This window comes from Microtus ochrogaster, chromosome 16, assembly GCF_000317375.1.
Source record: "Microtus ochrogaster isolate Prairie Vole_2 chromosome 16, MicOch1.0, whole genome shotgun sequence".
NCBI lineage: Eukaryota > Metazoa > Chordata > Mammalia > Rodentia > Cricetidae > Microtus > Microtus ochrogaster.
In genome coordinates this window covers 48,612,431-48,625,097 of record NC_022018.1, presented here as the reverse complement: position 1 = coordinate 48,625,097, position 12,667 = coordinate 48,612,431, and the positions used below count along the sequence as shown (strand labels likewise).

At 39.2% G+C, this 12,667-nt stretch overlaps 1 protein-coding gene across 2 annotated transcripts in view; it reads right to left on the bottom strand.

The window, feature by feature from the left end:
- Jarid2 (jumonji and AT-rich interaction domain containing 2) overlaps positions 1–12,667 on the bottom strand; it is a 187,551-nt gene that overhangs the window by 74,458 nt on the left and 100,426 nt on the right. For both annotated transcript variants that reach the window (XM_005355099.3, XM_013349110.2), the window contains one exon: positions 4,248–4,377. In XM_005355099.3, the coding sequence (XP_005355156.1) occupies positions 4,248–4,377 (130 nt within the window). The remainder of the gene's footprint in view (positions 1–4,247; positions 4,378–12,667) is intronic.

The following is a 12,667-nucleotide window of genomic DNA, read 5'->3' as shown; positions in this document are numbered from 1 at the left end:
TAGGAGTTCTTTGGTAGAGTTTTTGGGGTCGCTTATGTATACTATCATATCATCTGCAAATAACGAAAGTTTAACTTCTTCCTTTCCAATACGAATCTCCATTATCCCCTTATGTCAGATTATTCATGTTAATGAAAAGAAATTTCCAGGATACAACAAGAAAGAAAAAAACTCAGGGCCTTATGAAATCTCCAAGCTGAGAAGGAGTTCCAGGCCAGCCAGAGATACATAGTAAGACTCCTGTCCCCACCCATCTCACAAGAGAATAATTAAAATAATAAAACTGATGGTTGATTAAAGTAAAATGTTTTAAAAATAAAAAGACTGGATAAACTAAACTCTCAGGTAAAACCAATTTCCAGCACAACAACAACATGTGTACACTCAAGTTTACAAGTGAAACAAAAAGCATGTGTATGATGAGCACATGCATGCACACACACATGTGCACACACAGAGACACAGACTGTTTGTAAAATAATGGCTCCTATTTTGTAGAAGCAGTGATATCTGAAGAATGACTAGTAATAATATACTAATGAGCCCAACAAACAGCAAGGGCAAGAAACAAGAAAGCATTAAGACAAATTATATCTCCAAATTTGAACCAACACTGCCTGCTAAGAATTACTAACTGCAAAGCAGTTCCTAGTCTAGAGAATGACAGATTTTTTTCCTCAAGAACCATGTAAACTAGTATCCAGAAACAATGTCACTGGTGTGCTGATGGAGATTCCCTTTTAACATGACATTATATACAGAGCAAAAATAACTCTCAAATAAAGAGATGCTGCTACTTACAACATATGCACAACTTCTGTACAATAACTAAAAAGATGGTCCACACAGCAGCCTTCATATATGGCAAGTTAATTCACTTCCCATCTTCATTTGAAAGACTGTTCAAATAAGCAGAAAATGCCAGCAGGGAAGCTCTATGAAAAGTGACTTCCATGATTATTCCAGGATAGAAGAAATATTTGGGGCTTTTAATCTCTAGCCCAACTTCCATAAGAGAACTTGAAATGAGAAAAATAAAGACCTATAGATTCTGCTACTTTCTGTCTTCTAAATATGTCAGCGAACAACCATAACACAAGTACGTTGAGCACATACAGCTTAACATGATTTCCAAAAGAGAGCATTTTGTGAGCACAAGCACATTTTAACAGAAAAGAAAATTTTTAAAAAGCATGTCAAAAATATCATCACAAAAAGAGATCTCCTTGGATAGAAAGTCAGCCCATGTAAGGTCAGAATAAGATGTCTTCTCTGCATATAGACTCTAGTATGAGGATATCAAGAGTATGACCTCACCTTCCTTTACTTTCTCCTTCTTCCAGTTAACAGACAAAAGAGAAATTTAAGCAACTAAGACCTTATGCACAGCAGGAGTAACTAAATGGTAAAAGAACAGCTATCAACTATCAATTCAGATCATCCTGGCAATGGGGTTAACTTCAGATATATAAATCATGACCCTAGGGGGCTGGAGAGATGACTTCCAGAGGTCCTGAGTTCAATTCCCAGCAACCATATGGTGGCTCACAGCCATCTATAATGGCCTGGTGCCCTCTTCTGGCATGCAAGCATACATGGAAGGAATGTTGTGTACATAATAAATAAATAATTCTAAAAAATAAACAAAGCATGACCCTATACTTTAGAATTGAGTTTTTGTCCCACAAGTTCTAAATATCAAATATAATCCAAATAGACTCTATACACATGCTTCCTACTATCATTTAAGAACAGCAGAGAGAACCAACATTGTCTGCCATACACCCAATGCATGTGTGTAAGATGCAGTGGAGAATCAACCACACTTAGATTCTTACTCTGATCTTTTTTTTTTTTTGCTTCATTTTCAGAGATACATGTGCCATTTCTGTTTTGGAAAAGTAAGTAAAATACACATAAGGAAATATATACACATTAAGATTAATCCTTAGTACAACTTAGAAATCTGCAGCATTCCAAAGCTAAGTCATCTATTCTGCTTTAAAAAACAATGTTCAAATTCAAGCCACTAAAGAGGGAACAGGACCAAAGCAAAGGATTTCTTCAATTGTAAACCATTAAAAATATACTACTTATGTCAACCCTCATGAATTATCCTGTGACATTGCCAAGGTATGCACACCATAACAAAACAGCTCTAAGGAAATGTGGACAGCTCACACCAGCGTCAAAAACTACTCCTGGGGCTACGCAGGCAGTTGGACAGGTAAGAGAATGTGCCAGTCTTCAGGAGGACACAAGTTCATTCCCAGCATCAACATCAGCTCGAGGGATCCAACAATTCTGGCTTCTTCAGGGACCTCTACTCATGTGCACGTACAAGCACAGCAACACACATGCATACATAAATTTTAAAAATTTATAATATAGTGATGAAAGCTCAGCATCACCTATCCAACCATAAGCCACATGTATAACTGTTACTAGTAAAGTTGACCTGTTAGCTCAAAAAGATACAAGGAATTCTACTTTCTCCCCTTGTATTTTGTTTAGCTACACTGAAATCTTTTGCTTTAATTTTAAAAGTCTATTTGATTTTATGTGTATGAATATTTCTCCTGAATGTATGAAAGTTACCACATGCATAAATCAGATCCCTTAGAACGGGAGTTATAGGTAGTAGTGAGCTGTTAATCAAACCCATGTCCTCTGCAAGAGAAACAATCACTTGTTACGACTGAGCCATCTCTCTAGCAACCTACAATAAATTCTTAATTTAGCAAAAAAGATACTTGACACAACAACAGAAAAGATGATTTGCAGTGGTTGAATTCTAACACTAAAAAGTTATTTCCTTGGTTGACTATCCTAAAAATTCATAATAAATGACTATGATCATAAATATTGCAAATATAAATAAATGCTATTAAAATTTTATAAAAATTATAAATAAAATTATGCTAAATTACTTCAAATTATAAATTTATATTAAATGACCACTTTTCACTCAGCTGCCCGACCACACAATGTATAAAAAAGAAGGCAGCAACACTGTCATCCAGAGAATGGATCTCCTGACGTTGGGGTGGGGAAAAATGGTCAGTCACACTTATAGTAGTGCGTGTTGGCTTATATAACCAGACTGAAAATGGAGCCTGAAGGCTGAGGTCAGAGGCATGGGCGCCACCCATGCTAGAAGGCAGAGTCACACATTACAATGCATTTACTGAAGAGACTGTTTTCCTCCCCACTCTTCAAATCTAGAGATAGTTCCCTTTACAAGTGGAGAAAGAGGGGCCTTAAAGAATGCAGTAACAGGTTCATCACTAAGACCCTCATTGAGTCTATGCACAGACTCCTCACGCTCATGCTCACTACAGTAACCAACCAAACAGTAACTTAAGACAGTGGTGAGAAATGAGAGGTGATGACAGTAGGAGTCAACAGACCATGTGCTGCTAGCCACACCAAGGAGCAGGAAGGCAAACTAAGAATCTGAGCTATTCATCTCAACTTTCAGACCTAAGAACTATTAAGTGTAATATAAATGCATGGCTAACCTCCTTTCCCTTAATTTTTCAGTGTACTTGATTAGAGACAGACATCTAAATTGATTTCAGAGGGTAATTATAATGTAAGAAGAAGCAACAAGGATGTTCAAACCAAGGCGATTTTTCCTTTTAATGTTATATTAATAAAGATAATAGTATAGAATATCAAATGCAAAATAAAAAGTAAGTTTTAAAGGGTAAACAATAAGACATGAAACAGGGCAAATAACAGGAAAGGGATTTTTAAAGACCCAGTAATATCAAGGCCACTAAACTTGAAACAGCTATATTCCTTACTAAACTTAGCTTAAGTTATATAGGAAAATTGTTTAGAAATAACAGTGTTGTTTGAAGAACTAGGATTCTACAGTTTGGTTAAAAGCAGACATATTAAGATTATACATGGTAATTTCTGTTACTTTTCAATAATACTACATTAAGTCTATAATATTGGGGGGAGGTAAAAAAAATCCCTTCACATATGGCAAAAACATTTGTGACATATTTCAGGACATTTTCTATAAGAAGAAACATGACTACTTAAGTGTCACAAAATGGTTGACGCTGCTCATCCAGGCCATAAAAACCTTTAAAGCCTCACTCTGCCTCTTCTGTGAGAACCAGGAGACCGTGAGCAGACTCACACGTGTTCACATGTGGCAAACATTAGCAAGCAAATTTTGTAGTCCTTGTTTCAGAATGATTTCACTGATACTTTGAGCCTTGGATACTAACCTTTTCCTCGACGGCCCTTCTTCAAAATCTGAAGAACTAACGTCGTTGCTAGTAGAGGACACTTGAGATGCGTCGTCCTTCTCGTTCTCTGACTGCTCCGATGCCTTAGACTGGTCATTACCAAGGAGCCCTACGGTAGAAAAGGGACAAACACTTAAGTACTTCTATCAGAAGCAGAATTTTTCCACATTCAACCCTGTGGCAAGACATGACAGAGACACAAGAAAACTTACAAGCACATACAACCCTTTGGAAGGAGTAAAGAAATCTTAAGCCTCTATTCAATAAGAAAGTAAAAGGGCTAACAGGAAACAATTAACAGAAGGGAATTCAAAATGTATGTAACACACACACGTACACACACACTTGCACTGGGATAGGGAGTAGGAGGAGACACGGGAGAGAGTATTGGTACAGAGACAGAGCCTCAATATGCAGCCCAGTTTGGCCTGAATACATGATCTGCCTACCTCAGCCTCATAAAATGCAAGGATTAAAAACCTGACTAAAGCACATTTTAAATCTTATGTACCTGGAGGGTAAGAAAGTTGAATGAAAACCAGGTGGTGGTGGCACACACCTTTAATCCCAGCACTCGGGAGGCAGAAGCAGAACTGTGAGTTCGAGGCCAGTCTGGGCCACAAGAGCTAGTTCCAGAGTAGGCTGCAAAGCTACAGAGAAACCCTGTCTTGGAAGAAAGAAAAAAAAAGTTGAATGAAATTACAATTATCATGAAATCTAACTAGCTATTTTTCAAACTCATCATTCATCATCATTTTTGTCCCAGGAATGCTTAAGGACGCATGCGCAGCCCGTTTATGGTGGTTCTCCAATTGTTCCTATCCTGGGCAGTCCTAGATGCTTGTGTTATTGTCATACCCAGGGTTCCAAAGTCTTCCTTTATGCTGTCTATCCAGCGTTTCTTGGGCCTTCCTCTTCACCTTATCCCATGTGCTCCTCCAAGCAGTGCTATCTTCAGGTATCTGCCATCTTTCATTCTGATAACAAGCACCGTTGTTGTATCCTGTAGTTTACTTCCTTCTGTAGATGGGGATGCTTCTTAATGTCATCATTGCACAGCCTATTCTAGACATTGTGACACCTAGAGTCCTCCTGAGACACGCCATCTCAAGCACAGTCAGCTGCTGTTCTGAGGAGCGTTTTCACTGTCCAGGTTTCAGAGTTGTAAAGAAGGCAGCTCAAGACAAGTGTCTCATATACTTGTAATTTTGCTATTATTGTTGTTATGTGTTTGTAGAGGAAGCTGTGGGCCACTTCCCACCACCCGCTCCCAGGCACTGGCTAGCTTTACCAAAAATAATTACATGGAAACTGTATTCTTTTAAACAGTGCTTGGCCCATTAGTTTTAGCCTCTTATTGGCTAACTCTCACATCTTGATTAACCCATTTCTATTAATGTGTGTAGCACCACGAGGTGGGGGCTTACCGGGAAGGATCTTAACCTGCGTCCATCTTGGAGAGGAGAGCTATAGCGTCTACCTCGCTGCCTTCTTCCTCCCAGCATTCAGTTCTGTTTACTCCGCCTACCTAATTTTCTGTCCTATCAAAGGGCCAAGGCAGTTTCTTTATTAATCAATGAAAGTAACACATAGACAGATGACCCTCCTCCATCATGTGTTTGCTGACCAAACCTCTCCTTGTACCCAGAATGCAGCCCTCACTATCCCTATCCACCTCTTGACAACCGAAACAGTTGAACTGAGGCTTCCTCCCAGTTAGACAAAGTTGACTGTTTGCTTGAGGCTCTGGTTCTTTATTACAATGTTAAAATCCTTGTGTGCCCTTGCCATGTGTTGAATCTCAGTCTTCTCGATGGTTGCTTTAATAAGGTTTTCACTTACTTCCACAATCTATTTACCATGGCCCGCAGCTCATTTGGACTTTCAGAAAGTAGTACTGTAGACAAGGAGTACTCTAGACAAGTGTACTGTAGACAAGGAGTACTGTAGACAAGTGTACTGTAGACAAGGAGTACTGTAGACAAGGAGTGCTGTATACAAGTAATGTTGTATACAAGTAGTACTGTATCGTCGACTAATCACAAGTTATTTATTCACACACCACATCCATCTCCTCATCCTCCAGGGCTGTTGCTATTATTCCAGGCATATATTAAAGAATATTAGTGAGAGGATGCATTCCCGCAACACTCTTACGATTGTCATAAACTGATCACTTAGTCTCTACAGACAACGACTGACACAAAGGTATCTGTATAGGCATTTCTAGTATTCTTACAATTTTCTCTGGGGACCTGTAGAATCTCACTGTTTCCCAAAGTCCTTTCTTCTAGATGCTATCGGATGCCTTCCTGAAGTCGAGGTAACAGACATTTAAGTCTTTTCCAAATATTTCATATTTTTCTGCCCGTTGCCTCAAAGTGAAGATCTGATCTATTGTGCTCCGGTTAGCCCTGAATCAGCACTGGGCCTCTGCTAGGATTTCCACTGTTGTGCCCTTGATCCTTTGCAAGATAATAGAGGAGATCTTGCTGCTATGGCACAACAAACTGATGTAATTTGAACAGGCCAGCTTATCCTTCTTTTTGTGTATGGGAATTATGACTGAGTACTTCCATTCCATGGGAATCACTGCATGTTCCCCTATTTCTCTAAAGAGTCTAAGAAGCACCTCAGCCCGAGCCTATTGTAGCCGCTTCTAGTTCCTCCACCGAGATGTCATCCACTCCAGGGGCCTTCTTCTGTTTAGCTCTCTATCAAGTTTCCTCTATCTCACTGCTGCCAATATTTAATATTTCCTCATCGTCTATGGTGCTCGAATGGCAGCCCAAGTATTTCTCACTGTGGTCTATGATGACAACATTAGGAACATTGTATAGGGTGTGATGGAGGAAGGTCATTGGTTAATTAAATAAAGAAGCTGCTTGCCCTGATAGGTTAAAACGTAGGTGGGAGGAGTAAACAGAACAGAATGCTGGGAGGAAGAGGAAGTGAGGTCAGACGCCTCAGAGAGACGCCATGCTCCACTCTTGCGGGCAGAGGCGAGAGCTCTGCTCTCTGAGGCACACGCGATGAAGCTCTGACCCAGGATAGACGTAAGCTAGAATCTTCCCGGTAAGCACACCTTGGGGTGCTACACACAGATGATTAGAAATGGGCTAAATTAATATGTGAGAATTAGCCTAGAAGAGAAAGTGCCAAGCAGTGTTTAAAAGAATATAGTGTCCGTGTAATTATTTTGGGTAAAGCTACCCATTTGGGCGGCCGGGTGCCGGAGACGCAGCCCTGCCGCTCCTATCACAACAAGGGTGTCAAAGTATTGTCTCCTTCTTTGCTTTACTTCCTCTGGCTCTGTTAATAAATGGCCTTGCCCCCATCTTTAATCATGGGAATCTGAGGAGCATATCTGGCAGATATCTATCTGATAACTTTGTAGTGATTTGATGTGTCAATAAGTTAGTTAGTTAGGAGTTGTTAGTTAGTTAGTTAGTTAGTTAGTTAGTTAGTTAGTTAGTTAGTTAGTTAGATGGGTTAATTTATTATGGACAATAGCCTCTTCAACTTCTTTGTATCTGTTTACTCTTTACAGTCTTTCTTTCTTCCACTGGATTGACATCTCTGCAGTAAAGCCTTTCTACTGGTGTTGCCCTTTTTGCATAAGCAAGCATCTCTTTGAAGTCTACTGTATAGCTCTTTTGATTTTCTCCCATTGGCTTTCAGTATTTGTAAAGGGTTGTTTAATAATTTCCCTCACTTTTTTTTCAAATAACTAATAACTTGTAAAACCTTACCAAATATAATAAAATCACTTTTAGAATTTCCATTAATACTAATACCAGCTACATGCAGAAATATCATTACCTCATAACAATATCATAGAGCAAACTAGAAATAGTAAGGACAACAATCTAGATCTGCAGTACTGAATCATGGATGTACTCCTGTGGGCACAAATAGGGAAAGGTCTCCTCAAGGATACTAGAAGTTAACAAAGGAATGTATTAGGTGGTATTGAGCATATCTCAATTTCACTTATTTGTTTCAACGTCTTTGAAAACAAATATAGAAAAACAAATTGGATCAAAACAATAACCTTTTGATTAGTGTACATCGGCACACTAATACAGAAATGGGTAGAAGCCTCAATCACTGGGGCTACACAAACTACACTTTCAAAGCCATTAGAAATGTGACTGGGAAAGGGAAGGAGGAGAAGATATGACTGAGGTCAGAATCCAGTTCAATTCCTTGCCCAAAGGAATTCGTGAATAAAACTGAGAAACTCCCCTCCCGCCAATTGTACTACATACAAGATTATTTTTTGTTTAAGGTTAAATTCATCAGAAAAAAGTAAAAAGATTAAAAGTTTTCAAAATATCTACTGTATTGACAGCGTACTTTAGGATGCAGACAAAACAAACAACACAAATGGTCCTATATTCTGCACAACGAGTGGAGAACACATCCAGTAATAGCAGTAATAAGAGGATGGGGTAAAGCTAGGAAAGTCAGTGCAGTCAGACAACCAGAAAAGGAAAAAATAAAATTGCCAACACAAAAAGATGGGATAGGAGACTACTACTTGAAACTCTATTTAGATCATGGAAAGAAACAAAGGGAAGTGTTGCCAGGTGAAGCAGGTAAAAACTGGTCTTCTGCTGAGTATTATACTTCAGACTAATGTGAAAAAGTTAAAGACTGGCAGCTTTACTACTGTCTTCTAGGAACTCAGCAGATACGGGTATAATACACTCTTCAATTTGAACTTGAACCAGGTTCACATGTGCCCTGTTCTATACAACTAGTATTTTAAGGTGATGCAAAGCTAGTTGAAGCCCATGTCTAATGGCAGTTATGGAAGACCTCCTGTTACTGAGGCACTAATAAGAAAGGGTAAATCTAAATAAGAACCCAGAACTAATATTTCAAAAAGGCCTCCACCTTTTCTCGATACTTATCTAGAGACTTGCTTACAAACTTGTAAGAAGAAGGTGCAAGGAGATATACAGAAGATAGATGATAGATAGATAGATAGATAGATAGATAGATAGATAGATAGATAGATAGATAGATAGATAGATAGATAGTCCTATATGGTGTACTATATATTTAAATGTATGTGTGTGTGTGTGTTTGTGTGTAAATTCACCCATAGTAGGAAAGGGTAGAGGGAAGAAAGTAAACACCTAAAAGAAAAGGCTTTATTAAAAGGACCAGTCCCCAAAATAAGCATTAAGCACAAATACTGGGGGACTGCATGGAGAAATTGTATGAGGTGGTCCTTGGAATTTTTGCAGATGTTATACACTCAGTGTGAGGCAAGGAGGAATGAAGCTACTCTGCATGTAGGAAAAAATTGAGTCATTAATGGGGCTAGAAGTGGGGACTCCATTGTCCACAGGCACCCCAAGCTTTTCCCATTCCGAGTCACACAATGGGTATGACAAGAACTAGAGAGCTAGTGTTTAAATCAGATCCTTTACGAAGGAGCAGAGCTGAGTTTATTCTGTACATGATGATCATGTTTTGAATTTGAGTACTCCCATCCTATATAAAAATTACTCAGAAAATGACACTTATTTTTAATTATCCTACTTGGATAAATCAGCCCCCCACCCCCGACAAACACACACACACACACACACACACACACACACACACACACACACACTTCACTTCTTTTTCACATCTCCAACTAGCACAATTAATTCCTAATGTTTTAGATCAAATCATAGAGCCTACCTCATCTAGGAGAGCTGGATCAGCAAAACAGATTATGATGCCATAGGGCAGAATAGCCATCATGGCACCATAGAGGGGCTAATGTGTGCTGCCTTTCCTTTTGAGTGCTTAACACAGCCCTGGCATCAATGTTATAAATTATTATTTTTAGTCAAGAAGAAATAATGCCAACAGAATCCCCTCCCATACACATACCCCATTTTTTAAAATTTTCCCCTCCCCTCCCTGCTTTCCTGCTAACACAAACGGACGTTGTAGACAGGAGGTTAAAGAGAGAGGAAAAACTGAAGGGCCCAAAGATCCAGCCTCTGTGCATTTGTTCTCCGCCATTAATATTCAGTAGGTTGAACTTAAATTAAACCAGTCTATTGTCTTTCACAAAAGCAATAAATATGAGTTGAAAATTCAAAATCACAGGCATAATGGCAGCTTGAGGCCTGTGCCTGCCATCTCAGCTGACACCATCAGCTGACAGAAGCAATGTGATACAGCCTGCACATTACTTGTCCACCATCACAAAAACCCTCCAAGAAATTAAATGCAACAGCAAACTGCTATCAGGGACTCTGCAAGCTCGGTAGCTATTCATCTCATCTCCCAAATTAGCAGCAAATGAAAAACCTTCCAGCACCACAGAAGGGTCTGGAAGAGCAGCAGAAAGGAGTAAAATGAATTCATGTCGGACACTGGAGATACCATGTGCACAGTGACCCTTTTTCCCGGTTGCCCTCCCATGAAAATATGTAGGCAGATTGAAACACAACTTAGGTAAAACCTCCTTCAACTGAAGAATTTTTAAGCAATCAATGATAACTCAAGATTACAAAACACAAATGTATAAGCACAATATAATTTTTTTAAAAAACTAGAAAATTTTTGTTTTAGACACAAAGAAGTCATGGCAGAAAAAACAACTAAAGGAAAACTCTATTCCACAAAGGCAATGCCAAAAGGGTTAAAAAGAAATGAAAACAGGAAGGGCTTTGAAGCTATGCCAGTGTTTCTCAAACATCTGGAGCACAAACTTATTAACATATTAGGGAGAGCCAATGTTTTTAGCTTTGTTGTAGGAAGTATGCACAAAAGGTGATTCTGTGTTACAGAGCCAAAGCCGTCTGCCACCCTGTCACTGTGACACAAGGTATCACATTACATATTAAACAGTCAAGCACCCAAAGAGCTTTCATTTTCCACAGCAATTTATCATTCTGGATGTGCCTGCGCATATGTGTTCACTTTCAGTTGGGAAGAAGATCATAATAGCAGCCTCCTTGGTTAATGCAGAGACCCTCTCTAAGGTAATCAGAATGCATGGTGTGCCGCCATTACTAGTGAAGAATAGAGCTTTGGTTCTCTCAGACTTTAAATGAAACATTGGATTGTCTGCTTTTCAAACAGTACAGGCATTCTGATACCGGTCAGCTTCACATGTGAATGTGGATATTAACCCTCCACTGTACACATGCAGGTCAGCAGTGAACATCCAACACAATGAGGAGGGTAGGGGTGAGCAGGGCAGAGCCTGAGAAGCCCAGCCCTGGCTTGTCCATTGATGTGTTTACAACAGATCCATACTGATGTGGCTGATAACAAATGACAGTCATAAGGCAGGATGTAAGTGACACTTATGGTCAACGAGGCGCAAATAAAAATGCTCCATACCTCGGATTATAGGAAATAATTATCCTCTCTCATGAGAACAACCCCTCAGCCAACTGAGATTCCCCTTTGTCTACACTCAAGCATTGGAGATTTCCTATTTCAGTCAAGAAAATGTAATCAAAATCCCAGCCCCTATGGAAGCTCAAAATAAATTCAAACTATAGAATGGTAACACTGGGTTGTGTTCATTTTTGTTACATATTAAAAAATGTATACCAATGATTTACAAGAGGCCTTTACCCACCACCACCCTTAGTTTCCACACACAATGTCTTCAGAAATCTAAACCCCTTTTGTAAGACAAATATGGTTTAAGACAACACGGTGACAGGGAAAATTTGGGCTACTAGGTAGAGAACTCTTTTTAATAATCAAGGCAGCCAGGGCCCCAGGGCCTTTCCTTACTTTGAGAAATATGAGAAAAGGCCCAGCAGCCATCTCAATACACTGTAGCAATTTCACAAAATAGGCCCTAGTCTGGATGACTTAATCCTTGGTTGAAAAAGAACCACATCACCCAAAGACAAAAGAGACCCCCTTTTCAAACACCCTAACTAACATTCACAAGAGGGAAAGAAGGCTTCAACAACAAGTATCCAACAAAACCAAGCTGATAAACTTTATATACAGGGTTTTTTTTTAATTTTCTATTCTTCAGAAAAAAATTCTGAATCAGCCAGAGACTATCAAAGCACTTATTTTGGCATTAGGATCAAAGTTCAAGCATACAATATATTATTTTTCAGTTTCACTAATACATCCTAATCATGACTTTCATAGCAATTACGACAAGTTGACTTCAAGCCTTCCCTCAAACACCTCCATTGTGCTACAATGTCAAGCTCTACCTTTATCTACCTAATCACCATTCCGCCATCTCAGGCTCTAACTTCTAGATCCATCCACCATCCCAACATCTGTTTACATTTCACACTGACAAAAAGGAAGGTCAAACACATGCCTACCAGGTAACCTATTTACAGCAACCATCACAAGTGCAAATCCTTGGATCTCCAGCTACTGAAAATGGTTTT